The sequence below is a fragment of the Peromyscus eremicus genome, chromosome 7, assembly GCF_949786415.1.
Source record: "Peromyscus eremicus chromosome 7, PerEre_H2_v1, whole genome shotgun sequence".
Classification (NCBI taxonomy): Eukaryota; Metazoa; Chordata; class Mammalia; order Rodentia; family Cricetidae; genus Peromyscus; species Peromyscus eremicus.
Window position 1 is genome coordinate 116,931,176 of NC_081422.1, and position 16,031 is coordinate 116,947,206.

Consider the following 16,031-nt stretch of genomic DNA (forward strand, 5'->3'; position numbering starts at 1 on the left):
GGCAGTAGATAAGGGGCCAGCCTGAGGTACATGAATACTTGGAAGCTAACCTGAGCTACATAGTAAAGCCCTGTCTCAAAAAAGAAAAAAGAAAATTTTTTAAAAAAAGTTGTGAAAGGCCAAGCGGTGGTGGTGCACGCCTTTAATCCCAGCACTCGGGAGGCAGAGGCAGGCGGATCTCTGTGAGTTCGAGGCCAGCCTCGTCTCCAAAGCGAGTTCCAGGACAGGCGTAAAGCTACACAGGGGTCTCGAAAAACAAAAACAAACAAACAACAAACAAAAAATTGTGAAAGGTAGAGTGTTACATAATACTTTACTAAAGTAAATTGACTTCCTTTTTTGCATTTATGAAACAGAAATGGTTTGTGTGTTAGCTACATTTCTTATTGATGTGACCAAGCAACTCCCCCAGAAAATTTATAGAAGGAAAGATTTATTCTGACTCCATGTTGATAGGAGCTATTTATAGCTGCTTACTGCATAGCACCTAATAGGAAGCACAGAGAGCTTGAGTAGGATTGGTGCTGCTTATAACCCTAGTACCCACATCCTCCATCGAGGCCTTACCTCTGAAATGGCCCACAAGCTCCCAAAACAGCACCACTAGCTGAGATTCAAGTGTTCAAATTAGACTGAGAAAAATTTCACATTCAAACTGCAACAGTTCATCTTTTAAAATGATCTCCATAATGTCACTGGTTTTGAAAATAATGTTTTTGTCCTTGTCAGGAACTTGTTACTAATCTGATGAACCAAATCCAGGAGTTAAGAACATCAGGTGGTGAAAAAGCAGAAACCATAGACACCCTGAAACAAGAACTACAGGACATAAATGTAAGTTGAGTCACAGGATGCTGAGCTTGAGCATGGCACACTTCTGGACAGCAGCATTTCTGTGCCAGGTCTTTGTCTTGGAATAGTATTCTCTGCACCATTCAGGAACCACTGATTAGAAATAAACTGGGTATTGCCAGTAACAGTTAATGCTGAAGTAGGGTTCCTTATTTGCCTCAAGAAACATGTTTTAGTTAAACTTGCAGGTGTTTATTATATGGAATTGTGTCCCTGATCTGAGATTCAACACCATTTCCTGAAGTAGCTGTTTCTTAAGTTGAATGTGGATGCTTCCTTTGCTTGGATCAAGGTGAAGATTTTCATCCTTATCTGTTCTGCTCCAAAGGAGCTTGCTTTGCTCCATATTTATCTTCATAAGCAGTCTCTAATGAGATGACAAAGCCAGATGGTTTTCTCTATCACCTTTATAACTGTCCTGTTTTTCTTTGTCATGTACACTAGTTCTTATTGCTTCATTAACAAGAGTTTGTGAGGCTGGAGGGATGGCTTAGTGGTAAGAGCAACTGCTACTCTTCTAGAGGACCTGGCCCATTTCCCACGTTGGGCATCTCACAACCACCTGTCACTCCAGCTGAATGGGATTTGATGCCCTCAGTGGGTTCCTGCACACACCTGGCATGCAAGTGTACTTGCATACACACACATAAAAATAACAAAATTCAAAACAACAACAAAACCAACCACCAGGTGTTGCTGAGTTAGCTTGTTAATCTGGCCCTCACCTGGAGCTGAGATCACTTCTAAGTTGCTTTGGTGTACAGATGAGCAGTGAAAGCTCTTGTCCATGACCTTATTTTCAACAGTGCAAATACAGTGCTGCTGTAGCCGACAGGGAGGAGAGCAGAGAGCTGATGAGGAGACAGGAGGTGGACATCCTGGAACTGAAAGAAACTCTCAGACTGAGAATCCTCTCAGAGGATATTGAGGTAGGTATTATTAATGTGACACTTTCCTTTTCTTTCCTTTTTTTCTTTTTCCCTGCCTGCCTGCCTGCCTCCCTTTTTGAGACAGGATCCTCTCTGTGTAGCCCTGGCTGTCCTGGAACTCACTATGTCAACCACGCTGACCTTGAACTCATAGAATTCCCCTGCCTCTGCTTCTCGAGTGATGTACTAGAAATTTCTATTTTCTTTTGTGCCTTATTACTTGACAGTATGTTTATTTATGTAGGAATGTTTTTAATGAATAACTAAAGGACTCTTTTTAAAAGGAGTAATTGATACTTAGGGGCGGACAAGATGACTCGGAGGGTAAAGTTACTTTCTACTGAAGCTGACCACCTGATTTTAATCCCTAGAACCCACATGGTGGAAGGAAGGAGAGAACTATTTTATTGTTGAAAAATCAGCAGTAAAAGTTGTTATGTCCTCGGGGCTGGAGAGATGATGACTTCTTCCAGAAGTCCTGAGTTCAATTCCCAGCAACCACATGGTGGCGCACAACCATCTATAATGAGATCTCATGCCCTCTTCTGGCTTGCAGGCATACATGCAGATCGAATACTATATACAAAATAAATAATTTTTTTTAAGTTGTTAAGTCCTATTCACAAAAAAAAGTATCAGAATCTTAAGGAGAAAATTTAGCAAGTGTTAGGATACCAGAGAGATTCCAAGTGATGAAAAGGAAGACTTGAAAAGGAAAATACAGAATTATTGTAGACATAGAAATTTGTGTAATTCCAATTCAAATCCCAATTTTTAAAAACTGATGAGAGCTTGGCATGACAACATTTGCCTTTAACCCCACTATTTTGGGAAGCCAAAGTAGGTCTATTTAGGAAGTTCCAGGTCAGCCAGGGTTACACAACAAGACCTTGTCTTGAAGGAAGAGAGAGGGAGAATCCAGATATAAGTATAAAGTACATATAATAAAAACTGCAAGTCAACTAAAGTATCTAGTTGTGTGTTCAGTTATGATGTATCCAAAGGTGAAACAGAATTCACCTGAGAGAAAGAGTGAATCCGTGGGAGAGTGTAGGGTAGCAAGTTCCTCTGTGTGCACGAGCAAGTGAGCATGCCTGCATGTGTGGATTGAGATAAATTCTTACTGTACCTTGGAACTCACTGATTAGACTAGGCTATCTAGGGCCCCACCCCCACTCCCCACCCTGTGAGCCCCGGGCATCGTCCTGTCTATACCTTCCCAGTGCTGGGATTAGTGGCATGACATTATCCCCAGCCTTTTACATAAGTGTTAGGAACTAAACTCATTTTCATGATTGCACTAGTTTCCTTTCTGTTGCTGTGATAAAACACTCTGATTGAAAACAAGTTAGACAGGAACATTTCTGTTTGTCTTACACTTCCAGATCACAATCCATCATTGAGGGAAGTCAGAGCAGAAACCATAGAGGAATGCTGCATAATAGCTCACTCCCTGGCTAACTCACAGGTTCATGATTAGCGAGCATGCCTCATGATGATGCTCCCCACAGTGAGCTTACCTGAAGACACACTCTAATCTAGAGAGTTCCTCACTTGAGACTTTCCTCTTAGATGATTGTTGTATCAAATTAACAATCTAACTAGCATACATGGGAAGATTTTATTGACTGAGCTATCTTTCCAGCCCCTTGGGTCCTCTTTTTTATTACTTATTTATTTATTTATTTATTTTAAGAGATCCCCCCCCCCAATTATATGTATGTATGGGTGTATGCAGTACTCTTAAAGTACTCCATGGATTTCCTGGAGCAGGATTTATGGTGGTTATGAAATGCTGGGTGTGTGTGCTGGGAACCAAAATTAAGTCCTCTGCAAGAACAGCACTTTATTAACAGCTACTCATCTCTCCAACCCTGAGATCATCCTTTTAAAAACTGCACATGTCCATATGGGAAGGAAGGATGAGCAGATTCTGCTCTGATATGATCACTACCTATGCTGTGTAAGTGACTTTCCACTACCTAATTCTCTGAGACTTCAATAGCCGGTGCCATGGTGAATTGTTGCAGCCCTTCTCTGCCTGGGCTGGAGACATCTTTAACAGCTATTTACATTCTAGGATATAAAAACGCAGAGTCAGGCTCAAGACATGGCTCTGTTGATAAAGTACTTGCTGCATAAGCATGAAGACCATATTTGGATCCTCAGCAAATGTAAAAGCTGGGCTTAGCAACCTGAATCTGTAACCATAGAGTATAGCACCAGCAGATAGAGGCAGACAGATCCAGGGTGCTTGCTGGCCAGCCAGTCTAGCCAAAATGGTTTATTCTAAGTTCAGTGAGAGATGCCTGACATGACCTCTGACATCTGTACACAACACATAGGCATGCACACACACACACACACACACACACACACGCACGCACGCACGCACGCACGCACGCACGCAAATACTATACACATACAAGCCCATAAAACTCAATTAGTAGGACATTAAGTAAGCTCTGCACTTTGGGTGTTCTCTAAAACCCTGAGTGGGAAGAGGCTACTACCCAGCGTCACACAGGAGACTGAATCTACTGAAATCACCCCTAGGCCTGTTCACATGTGTATCCACTGCTTGGGTTGTCTTGGAGTGGTTTAGCACATAAGCCAGAGGGGAGAAATGTTAAAGATTTTTATATACAACTTTGCTAACTTTAATCATTTGTAGTAATGTTATAGTAATGATTTGTGAGACAAATGACACAGTTAAGAAATGCTTCCTTTGGACATTGCTCCCTAACAGAGGGATATGCTGTGTGAAGATCTGGCCCATGCCACCGAGCAGCTGAACATGCTCACTGAGGTCTCAAAAAAGCACTCTGGGCTACTGCAGTCTGCCCAGGAAGAGCTGACCAAGAAGGAGGTGCTGATCCAGGAGCTTCAGCACAAGGTGAGTGGCACACTGAGCCCCTCAGACACCAGCAGGGGACAGCGTGGTACGGTTGTCCTGAGTTCCTGCTTTGGCTAAGTTCCCTGTGTACAGAAAATAGGCAAATGGGTTGATTAGAGACTCTGGTATTCCACCATCGACTGTGAACTTGAGTTTCCTCGTGTGAGTCTCACTTAGCGACTTCCCTCCCTGCCCTGGGTCTTTGACACGTGACAGCAGTGTCTGCCATGAGGTTGTGACTGAAAACAGTAAGATGTTAAAACAAAACTATAGCCTTCTCCAAAGTAATAAATTGTACACGCATATACATTTCAGAAACATCTTTTTTTGCTGTTGTTTGAGATAGGGTCTCACTGTTTATCCTAGGTTGGCTTTGAGCTCATGATTCTCTTGCCTCCACTTCCCGGAGTGCTGAGAGTACATGCCACTACACCCAGAACAAAATCTCTTTTTTACACAATAAATAACTGGATACATTTATGAGGTTTATACTGATAGGTTGTGCTGGAGTGGGTTGAAACAATCTTGCTTTGTAGCTCTGGCTTGCCTGGTGCTCATAGGCAACCCAGACTGGCCTGATACTCTATAATTCAGGCTGTCCTCAAACTCGTGATAATCTTCCTACCTCCACCTCCTGAATTCTGGGATTAGAGGCATCAGGCATCTTATCTGCCACAATGTGTTGCTCTGATGTTTGGATATATTATATAATGATTAAATCAAGTTGGTTAATATATCCATTACCTCACTTAGGATTTTGTTTGTGATACAGTTTTAAAACTGCTGTCTTTCCTGTTTGGAACTATCCTTTTTTTTTTTTTTTGGTTGTGCTCAAAATATATTGCATGGTCTCAAAAACTTGCTTTTGTCTGAGTTTGGTAGGCTTTGATGGACATTTCTCATCCAGAGCTCTTTAACTCCCCAGTCTCTGGTAACTGCTATTCTACTCAACACCTCTGAGTTAGGCTATTTGGATTCCACAGGGAAGCTAGATCATTGTGTTTCTGCACTTGGCTTCTATCAATTATGTGACGTCTTCTAGGTTCATCCATTTTATTGCAGATGACAGAATTTGCCTTGTCTTTCAGGCTAGCCAGTGTCCTTTTATTTGTAGGTACTACTCTTTTTTTTTTTTTTCTTTTCATCTGTTGGTGGATAATTAGGTTTACTATATACTTTGGCTGTTGTGAAGAAGGGTGTGGTTAACATAGGGATGCAGCCCTCTCTTCAAGTATTATATCACAAACTGGGGGGATGGTTCAGTAGATAGAGAAGTTGCCAAGCAAGCATAAGTCCTGAGGTTTGGATTTGCAGAACTCACATAATAGCCAGGTAGGCATGGCAGCTTACTTGTAATCTTCGTATGCAGGAAGCAGAACCAGGGAATTCCCCTGAGCACACTGACCAGCTAAAGCAGTGAACTGAGAAACTGCCTCAATAGCAGTTGGTCTCCACAGGTCAGACACATGCATGTGCACTCACTCCCACACATATGTGAGCACACACATGCACAATTTCGTTTTCTCCAAATATAGACCCAGCACTGAGATTGCTGGCCATGTGGGAGTTCCAGTTTGTTCTAAGGATGACTTTCCCCTTTGCTGTGGGTTTGTACTAACTGACACATCCAAAGCAGTACAGTCTCTCCATGTCCTCCACTAGCACATCTCTTTCATCTTAACGGAGATAACACTGTGATTTTGATTTGCTTTCCTCTGATGCTTGTCAGTGAGGAAGCTTTTCTTTTTAATTGGACTGTGTGTTCTGAATTATTTTCTAAACTGTAACCTGTTATCTGTTTAATTTGCCAGTTAAACCAAAACCAAGAGGAAGTAGAGCAGAAGAAGAATGAATATAACTTCAAAATGAGACAACTAGAGCAGGTGATGGATTCTGCTGCCGAGTATCCACAGGTACCTTTCCAAAAAAGTGATTTTCAGAATAATCAGGTTTTCAAATGAGAAGAATGTGTAAATAATTAATGTTATTCCTTATAATTTTAAGGAAAAAGCTCTTCATTAACACCCCCTGTCTGCTTTCTACTTGGTAACGTCTTTTGTTTTACTTGGATAGGAATTAAAAAAAATAAGCTAAATGGCCTTTCTCTAGGGGCTTGGCATACACATACAAATGCACATTTTATCAGGTGTATAGACTACAGATGAGATCTGCATAGCATCATGTGCACTATCAAGCATTTGGATGAAGTATGATTTTTGTTTCAGAGTCCCAAAACACCACCACATTTTCAAGCTCATTTGGCAAAACTCTTGGAAACACAAGAACAAGAGATAGAGGATGGACGAGCCTCTAAGACTTTTTTGCAACACCTTGTAACAAAGCTAAATGAAGATAGAGAATTAAGAAATGCTGAAATCCTCAAGATGAAGGTACATGACTTTTTTTTTTTTTCTGTGAACTTTAAAAGTCGGCAGCTTCCTCCTAGCTGTTGATGGTCCAAGGTCAGAAGGTCAGAACTTTTTCATAGAGTCTTCCCCCTACCCTTGACTGCTTGCAGTCTAGTTCGTTATCCCTGGGAACTCCCAGTTTCCTGTCCTTTCTTTTTTAAAAATTATTTATTTTTATTTTATGTGTATTGGTGTTTTGCCTGCATGTATGTCTGTGGGAGGGTCCCCTGGAACTGGAGTTATGGACAGTTGTGACATGTGGTTGCTGGGAATTGAACCTGGGTCTCTGGAAGCAGTCAGTGCTCTTAACCATTGAGCCATCTCTCCAGCACCCTTCCTGCCTTTTTTTTTTTTTTTTTTTGGTTTTTCGAGACAAGGTTTCTCTGTGTAGCTTTGCGCCTTTTCCTGGAACTCACTTGGTAGCCTAGGCTGGCCTCGAACTCACAGAGATCCACCTGGCTCTGCCTCCCGAGTGCTGGGATTAAAGGCGTGCGCCACCACCGCCCAGCCCTTTCCTGCCTTTTTAAAGCTTTTCAGTACATACTTTACTAAGTCTGTAGGTGCCCTTCCCCTGCCTTTTGGGGTTTTACACAATAGTATCATAGTCTCTACCAGCCACATTGCTATGAGCAATGAATGAATAGGAGGCCCGATTCCTTGAATTTCACCTCAGAGTGCTGTCCAACTGCTGAATCTTTGCCAGCTCAACACCTACAGCACATTATCTCAACACAGTTTGAAATGTGTGCGTGTATGTGTTAGGTGCATGTGCTTGTGGGAGCCAGAGGTCAACATCACGTGTGTTTCCCTATCACTTTCCACCTTACTTTTTGAGGCAAGGTCTCAGAGTGGGCACTGTACTGACTGAGCCATCTTCCCAGCCCCTCAGTGTAGTTTTAGGTTTAACTTTTGCTCTTTCCTTCTCTCCTTTCCCTTGCTTCTTCTGACTATGTGTCTGTATATGATGCAGTGTGTGGTTTTTTGTGTGTGTGTGTTTAAGGCATGAGTGAGGACATGTGTACCACAGAATGTGTGTGAAGTTGAAGGACAACCTCAGGCATCAGCCTTCACCTTCCATTTTGTTTGCTGCTGTGTGCACCAGAGGTTAGCTGACCCAAAGACTTTACAGGGATTCTGTTACCACCACCACCACTACAACCTTCACCACCTCCACTGCCTCCACCACCTCCACCACCACCTCCACCCCCAATGTAAAGAGCATTAGAATTATAGACAGGTTTCAGTGGGTTCTGGGGAACTCAAGCTCAGATCCTCACACTCATGTGGGGCAAGTGTTTTATCCACTAAGTCATCTCCCCAGCTGCCTTTCACCTTATTGAGATAGGGTCTTACTATATTGTAACCAGAAGTGTTCCTGTGTCCCGCCCAGTCTGCAGCCGCTCAGACCCAAGTAAACACACAGAGGCTTATATTAATTAAAACTCCTCGGCCATTAGCTCAGGCTTACTACTGACTAGCTCTTATATTTAAACTCAGCCCATTTCTGTTAATCTATATGTCACCACATGTTCTGTGGCTTTACCTGTGTGCCATTACATGCTGTTCCCTGGTTGGTGGGCTGGCGTCTCCTGACTCAGCCTTCCTCTTCCCAGAATTCTGTTTGTCTGCTTATCCTACCTATACTTCCTACCTGGCTACTGGCCAATCAGCGTTTTATTAAACCAGTGTACAAAAGCATTATTCCACAGCACTATATAGCTATATAACCAGGTTGGCTTTGAACTCATGGTCCTCCTTTCCTTAGCCTCTTGAGTGCTGGGTTGACAGGGATATGCCACCATACTTGGCTATAAGTGAGGATCTAATTTGAGTGTATGCTGTGGCACCAGTTTTTAATATGCTTAAACTGTTTAAGACACTGAGCATGTTCGTGAGTCACATTTCTGAGACTTACAAGAGCTTGTTACAAACTGTGTTTAATCCAGTAACACTCAGTGCTGTACTTAAAGAGTAATGTAAAAAGGAATACCTGTCTCAGTCACAACCTTTTCTTTGGGGAAGTGGGGGGGGGGGGGCGGGGGTGACACAGGGTCTCACTTCATAGACCTGGCTGTCCTGGAACTCCTTATGTCCAGCAAATTCATATAGTTTTGCCCACCTCTGCCTCCCAAGTGCTAAAATAAAAGGTGTGTGCCACCACACCCAGCTTCATTCACAACCTTGAGAAGTAAAATAGCACCCAGTCTGATGTTTTTCTAAAAAAAAATTATTTGGTGTGTTCTCAGGATCAGTTGTGTGAAATGGAAAATCTGCGCCTGGAGTCTCAGCAATTAAAAGAGAAAAACTGGCTTCTGCAAAGCCAGCTGGATGATGTTACAAGGCAGGACAGTGGGTGAGTAAGAGCCAGAAGTCCTCCAGCTGGACTTGGTCTGCCTGCACATCCCTAAGTGAATGAGGAATGTGGGCTTTACCAGACCTGGGAAGTGCGTTTTGAGTTGTCTAATAAGGGTATTATGCCCGAGTCATGAGCGCCCCCCTGCCCCCCCCCCCCCCCCCCCCCCCCGGAGTTCGCCTGTAAAAAGCAAAGAGCCTGTATTGCAAGCTCGAGCTTGGGCTTCCCGTCCATTCCACACAGCATTTGGATCAGGAGAGCCTCGAGCTCAGTTGAGGCAGGGTTTTTAAGGAGTAAAGGATTCGAGGTAGGGGAATTCTGGGTTCAGATGGGGTGAACTCCTGATTGGACAGGAGTGAGGCAACAAAGTTTTGTCAAACAGGGATTTATACTGGCGTTGCTGCAAGGAAATTGGCAGTTTATATAAAAGTAATGGAAGCTATCCTTTATGTTCTAGAGCATTTAGTCCTTGTTTGTCTCAATTCTGATTGGTCTCCAGCAGGGTACAGTTTGTGGCTTTTCCTGGTTTTTGTATAGTGAGGCCTAGTCCCAGCATTGTTTGTCTGCAGCCTGTCATGGCAGCACTAGTGTTAAGTTAGGGCTCTTCAAGCATGTGGCTTTCTATCATTGGAGGATAAGCCACCTACCCGCTCTGTGAACTAAGCATTTGGAGTACATTCAGAAGATGTGAAATACTTGAACCAAATTACCTCCATTTCAAAGTTTTCGGGTTTGTTTTTTTTTTTTTTTGCGGGGGGGGGGGGGGGGGAGGTTGTTTTTGTGTTTTGAAGGGGTGAGTGGAAGGGATTTTGAGATAGGATCTCACTAGGTAGCTGTGGCTGTTCTGGAACTCATTATATAGACCAGGATAGCCATGAACTCAAGAGATCCACCTGCCTTTGTCTCCTGAGTGCTGGGATTAAAGGCGTGTGCCACTACACCTGGCTTTTTGGTTTTTTGTTTTGGTTTTCTGAGACAGGGTTTCTCTTGTGTATGTAGCCTTGACTCCTGGAGCTTGTTCTGTAGACCAGGCTGGCCTCAAACTCACAGAGATCTACCTGCCTCTCTGCCTTTCAAGTGCTGGGATTAAAGGCATACACCACTACATATGGCTCTAAGTTTTTCTTTAATTCCTTCTCACAAATTGGAAATTTAGCTGGGTGGAATCTTGCCCTGAGGTCACCACTCCCTTTATTCCATTTCTTAATCTGTTTATCTCCTTGAACCACAGGACTCAGCTCCATTCCACTTCCTTGTGCTCCCTTTCTCCTCAAATTTTTCATATTGTAATTTACCCTGCTCAACTTGCTCCTTTTCATTATAAATCTTCATTAGAGTTACCACTAATATCCACACCACAGAGTCTATACTAGGCTGTTTTGAGATTTTATCTGCCAACGGAATTAATCCAAACTCTTCACTTTAGCCTCAGGCAGACTCTTCAGACAAGGGCAAAAGGCAGCTACTTTCTTCACCAGATTATCACAAGAATGATGTCTAGGCCACATACTAAAATTCTTTTCCTCTGAACTCTTATAAAGAAAAAAATTTAATTGGGTGGCTTACAGTTTTAGATGTTCAATCCATTATCATCATGACGGAACATGGTCGTGTGCAGACAGATTTAGTGCTGGAGAAGGAGCTGAGAGTTCTACATCTTGCAGGCAACAGGAAGTGAACTGAAACACTAGGTGTGGCTTGAGCAAATATGAAACTTCAAAGCCCATCTCCACAGTGACACACTTCCTCCAACAAGATCACACCCACTCCACCAAAACCATACCTCTTAATAGTTCCACTCTCTTTGAGGGCCATTTTCTTTAAAACCTCCACAGTTTCTAGGTAAATAAGGTACCAAGATGCAGAAAAAGAGAGTGTTTCTACCAGTTGGTTCTACTTCACAATATGATTCAGGGAAAGCAACCTAGGCAGACCAAGGCATCTTCAGCATCTTGCTAAACATACCTAAGGCCCTCGGTTCAATATCCAGTACCACAAATAAAATCAAAGTAAAACAAAAAGTGTAAAGCATAGGGTCCTGGTGAGTGTATCTTTCAATAACTAGTTGTTAAGTGTGTGGTGTAGAATTATGATGTTGCCTATTAACTTTCTATAAGAGGATTAGCAACAGGAGGGACTACTTATAAACTTGGTGTAGTCATACATACCTGTACATCATGACTCAAGATGTACAGACAAGAAGATCAGAAGTTCAAGGTCATCTTCAGCTACATATCCAATTCAAGACTAGCCCAGACTATATAAGACTGTCTCCAACAACAACAAAAGGCAGGGAGGTGAATTGGACCAGAAAGAATTCTCTGGGATGGGACTCTTACTGAATTTCACTCCCTAGATTGGGTCCATGCTTTTTCAAAAAAACTCTTAGAAGCTTGCCAGTGGTCTAGGCATTTTTAGAAGCTGTCCTGAGACTGTCTAAAATATATGAGATAACAAAAATTTGAAAGTGTTAAAGGCAGCTCTGATAAGAATATAAATGTTTCTCTTCACGTCTTAGTACAACGGACTTAGTAGGACTAGAATAAGTCATTAGTAATAAGCCGCTCCCTCTGAGTCAGCGGTTCTCAACTTGTGGGTCATAACCCCTTTGGGAGTCACATATCAGATATCCTGCAGATCATATATTTACAATTTATAACAGCCAAATTACAGCTGTGAAGTAGCAACAAAATAATTTTAAAAGGTCACAGCACTAAGAAGGTTGAAAACCATTGCTCTAGGTGATTCTGATATCTGCTCACCTGTTTTCTGTGTGCTCCACACCTTGCCAGTCTTATGAAGAGCCTCAGAACTTTCCCAAGTCATTTATTAAACCACAAAAGTACTTTATTTCACTTCTTTTCTTTTTTTTGCGGGGGGGGGGGGGGGTGTTGATTTTTCAAAACAGGGTTTCTGTTTAACAGCCCTGGCTGTTCTGGAACTCGCTTTGTAGACCACGCTGACCTTGAACTCACAAGAGTTCCACCTGCCTCTGCCTCCTGAGTGCTGAGATTAAAGATGTGTGCCACCATTATTTCACTTCTTTTCAGGTGTATGTGTGTGCAAACTATAACCCAGTCTAGCTCATAGGGCTCATAAATAACATTCTGTTGGTGTGTAGTCACCTTGCTTGGTTTGTTTGTCTGTTTTATGGCCTTAGCTGGCTTAAAACTCGTTATGTAGACCAGGTTGGCCTGAATCTCAGAAATCTACCTGCCTCTCCCTCCTGAGTACTGGAGTCAAAGGTGTGTGCCACCAAGCCTGACTTCCTCCTTTCAGTCACCATGCTGAATGGCTGTAAATGTGATATGGCTACCAAACTCTAAAATACTTAATGTCTGGATATTATTTTATGTGTATAAATAATACACATAATAAAATTGTCTGCATGTATATCTAACAATTGTGTGCCTGGAGAGGCCAGAAAAAGGTGTTGAGTTCCCTGGAACTGAAGTTACAAGTAGTTGCGAATCACCATGTAGATGTTGGGACACAAACCCTCTGGAAGAGCAGCAAGTGCTTTGAACTGCTGAGCCAGCCCTCCAGCCACATAGTCTGAATCTTGACAAAAGATTTCCTGATCTTGGGTCAGTGCACAAACAGCACACCTTGCCCTGACCTTGGGTGACTTGATATTTAAGTCTCATTACCATTGACTAGGCTACAGATGTGAAAGAAGGAAAGAAGCCCTACTATACTAAGCCTTATTTAATGGTCTCCTGCTCACAGAGATTCCTAGTGAAGGCCACAGCACTCAGGCAGGTTCTCCAGTCGGGTCTTGCTGGCCACTGAACTACATTCACTTTCCCAACCCAGCCAAACTTGCAGAGATGCACTTGCCATCCAGACTGTCGTCCCTTAATTTGTTGATGGAGCATTTGTTCCTGATGTTTGCATACATATGAAGCCAGAGTGGTTATCAAAAACCGTTAACTAACTAAATACTCAAGAAAGGGAAGAATCGGGTTCCAAGAGGCCAGACTACCAGGGAGCTCTAGGCAACTCTCCCCATCCCTGAAGAACCCTCTTCTGCTGGCACTCTGTCCCCTTTTATTCACAGTTGATCATCACATTGCCACTTTTAGCTAAATTTCTGCACTAACTTTTCCTCCAAGCCTTGGTTAGATTTCTGCACTCTACTGGTCTTGCTTTTACAGTGGTAACTCAGTCCTGAGTTCTGGGGAGGGCCCTATTTATCCCATCTGTGGATCACACTGATTACTGTACTAACTTAATCAGTACAGAGGTAGCTTTACCATAGCTACATATAATAAACGGTAAATTAATCCTTGAATATACTTGACAGTGTTTCCCTGTGCACTCCCTAATCTATGCAGCAATCAGAGTCGTCGAGACAGTCAACAGCTGAAGAATGAAGATGAAGAGGAGATTGTCAAAGAAAGACTTGCTAAAGTATGGCTTTTTTTACACGAATTTCTTCTGTGAGAATATTTAACATTTATGGTTATTTATTTTAGAAACCATTTTGCTATTGAAATTATTGTCTTTACTGTATTCCCACTGATTATCATGATATTTACTATGAGTATTAATATATAACTGAGAAGTAAAGGTGTATCTGTCAGCCAGGCATAGTGCTGCACACCTGTTTCTAGTACTTGGGAGACTGTCACAGAACAATTGCCATAGGTCTGAGGCCTTAGCCATAGACAGAAGCAGCAAAAGGAAGAATGTGTCATCTCCCTTTGTGCTTCTGTCGGAAGCACTACATTTCCCACATGCAGTTATCTACTTAGCACCAAGTGTGGTTGTCTTATGTGCACAGTGTAGGAATGCTTGTGAACCATTACCTTTTGTACACATGTATGGGATTGTGGAAATGGACACTGGTTTGATTTTATTAGCACAAAGGAAAACGGACTTGTTTCTGTCTTCTTTTTAGTAAAGATATTAAAGAATCTAACCATCTTTATTTTTTTAATTATAGAATAAACTTATTGAAGAAATGTTGAAAATGAAAACAGAGTAAGTGTACTATCTTATAATTCACCTCTTTTTTTTTTTAGTATTTCTAAACTGTATTATGCGGGGAGTGCATGCACTCCATGCCAAGTGTGTGGATATCTGAGGAAAACTGGGGTTGGGTCCTTTCCACATTGGATTGTCGGTATCACTGTTCATCAGGTTTGTGTAGCAAGTGTTCTACCCGCTGAGCCATCTTGCCTAGTTCTTTTGTTGTTGTTTTTAATTTCATATGTATGGGTGTTTTGCTTTGCCTGTATGTATGTTTGTGCATGACATATGTGCCTGGTAGAGGCCAGAAGAGAGCATCAGATACCCTGGAACTGGAGTTACAGAGTTATGAACTGTCCTGTGGGTGAAATGCTCCTCTGAAGGGAAAATACATCCATAAGATAACTTCCCTTCTGTGGTATATGTGAATATAATTGATGTTTATCAAAGTCTTTTTTTAAGATTTTTAACATTTTTATTTTATATGCATGTATTTATGTATGAGTATGCACACATGCATGCAGAGGCCAAAAGAGGATCTGGGATCCCCTGCAGCTAGTTATAGGCAGCTGTGACCTGCCCTTTATGTGACCTGCTCCAGGTCTCTGCCAGGACAAGAGCTCCTGACTACTGAGCCATCTCTCTAGCCTCAAAATTTTTTTTCTTGATGCCATTTGCTTAATAGGATTTTCATGTAAAGCCACTTTTAACAAAAAATAGCACATGGGCAATCTTTAGTTTTCTTGAGTTGCTATGGGGTTTTCTCCTCAGGAACAGTGAGAGCAGTTTAACGGCCTTCCAGCTAGTAGTGGTTAAGCTGACATACAGAATGGTGAACAATCCAGATAAGTTTATAGAACAGCAGCCAATGTAGGTATATCCTTTGGGACCTTGTCACTGTATGGCACATATTTCTTGTGGTAACAGAAGTCTTCAATATGTGGTCCTTGAAGCTACAGAGCTCACATTGCACTGTGGTTGCACACACAACTCATTTTCTCAGGGAACTAGATATCTAACTGTGGTAGCGTAGGTAGGAAATGTTTAATTTCAGTGTGGTTGAGACTTGGTGATATCATCAGGAACTGAGACTTTCCTCATTCTGGTTTTGGTATTCCTGGCTACAGTATACCTACTGCAGTTCCAGCATCACGTCTCTATAGCCCCCAACCCCTTCTCTCTCTGCGAGGTTTCATCTTAGAGCCCTGGCTGGTCTAGAATTCATTACGTAGATCAGACACTTCCTCAGAGCTTAGAAAACTAGTGTCCAGCAAGGAGAAGATAGAGCTTACATGCTTAGCTTAGGCCAGGCATCATCCTCTGCTGGGAAGTAGATGGGCTAACATTCTTTTCCCCTCATAAAATTGAGTTCCATAAATAAGAAGCCAAGTGTCTTCATTTTTTTCTCATCGCTTCAATACAATACTGACAAAGGAAAGAAAAAAGTTTTTTAAAATTTATAGCTCCAGAGGGATACAGAGTGCCATGGTGGGGAACGGCATAGAGGCAAGACTAGGGAGCCAGCTGTCCCACGGCATTTGCAGTCAGGAACCGGGGAGAAAACAGGAAGTATGGCTGGGCAAAAAAACTTGATACACACCTTCAATCCTAGCACTCAG

At 42.3% G+C, this 16,031-nt stretch overlaps 1 protein-coding gene across 2 annotated transcripts in view; it reads left to right on the forward strand.

Moving 5' to 3' along the window:
* Positions 1 to 16,031, forward strand: part of Kif15 (kinesin family member 15) — a 62,862-nt gene that overhangs the window by 44,203 nt on the left and 2,628 nt on the right. For both annotated transcript variants that reach the window (XM_059268979.1, XM_059268980.1), the window contains 8 exons: positions 730 to 834; positions 1,659 to 1,781; positions 4,531 to 4,677; positions 6,489 to 6,590; positions 6,903 to 7,067; positions 9,332 to 9,438; positions 13,776 to 13,851; positions 14,387 to 14,424. In XM_059268979.1, the coding sequence (XP_059124962.1) occupies positions 730 to 834; positions 1,659 to 1,781; positions 4,531 to 4,677; positions 6,489 to 6,590; positions 6,903 to 7,067; positions 9,332 to 9,438; positions 13,776 to 13,851; positions 14,387 to 14,424 (863 nt within the window). The remainder of the gene's footprint in view (positions 1 to 729; positions 835 to 1,658; positions 1,782 to 4,530; positions 4,678 to 6,488; positions 6,591 to 6,902; positions 7,068 to 9,331; positions 9,439 to 13,775; positions 13,852 to 14,386; positions 14,425 to 16,031) is intronic.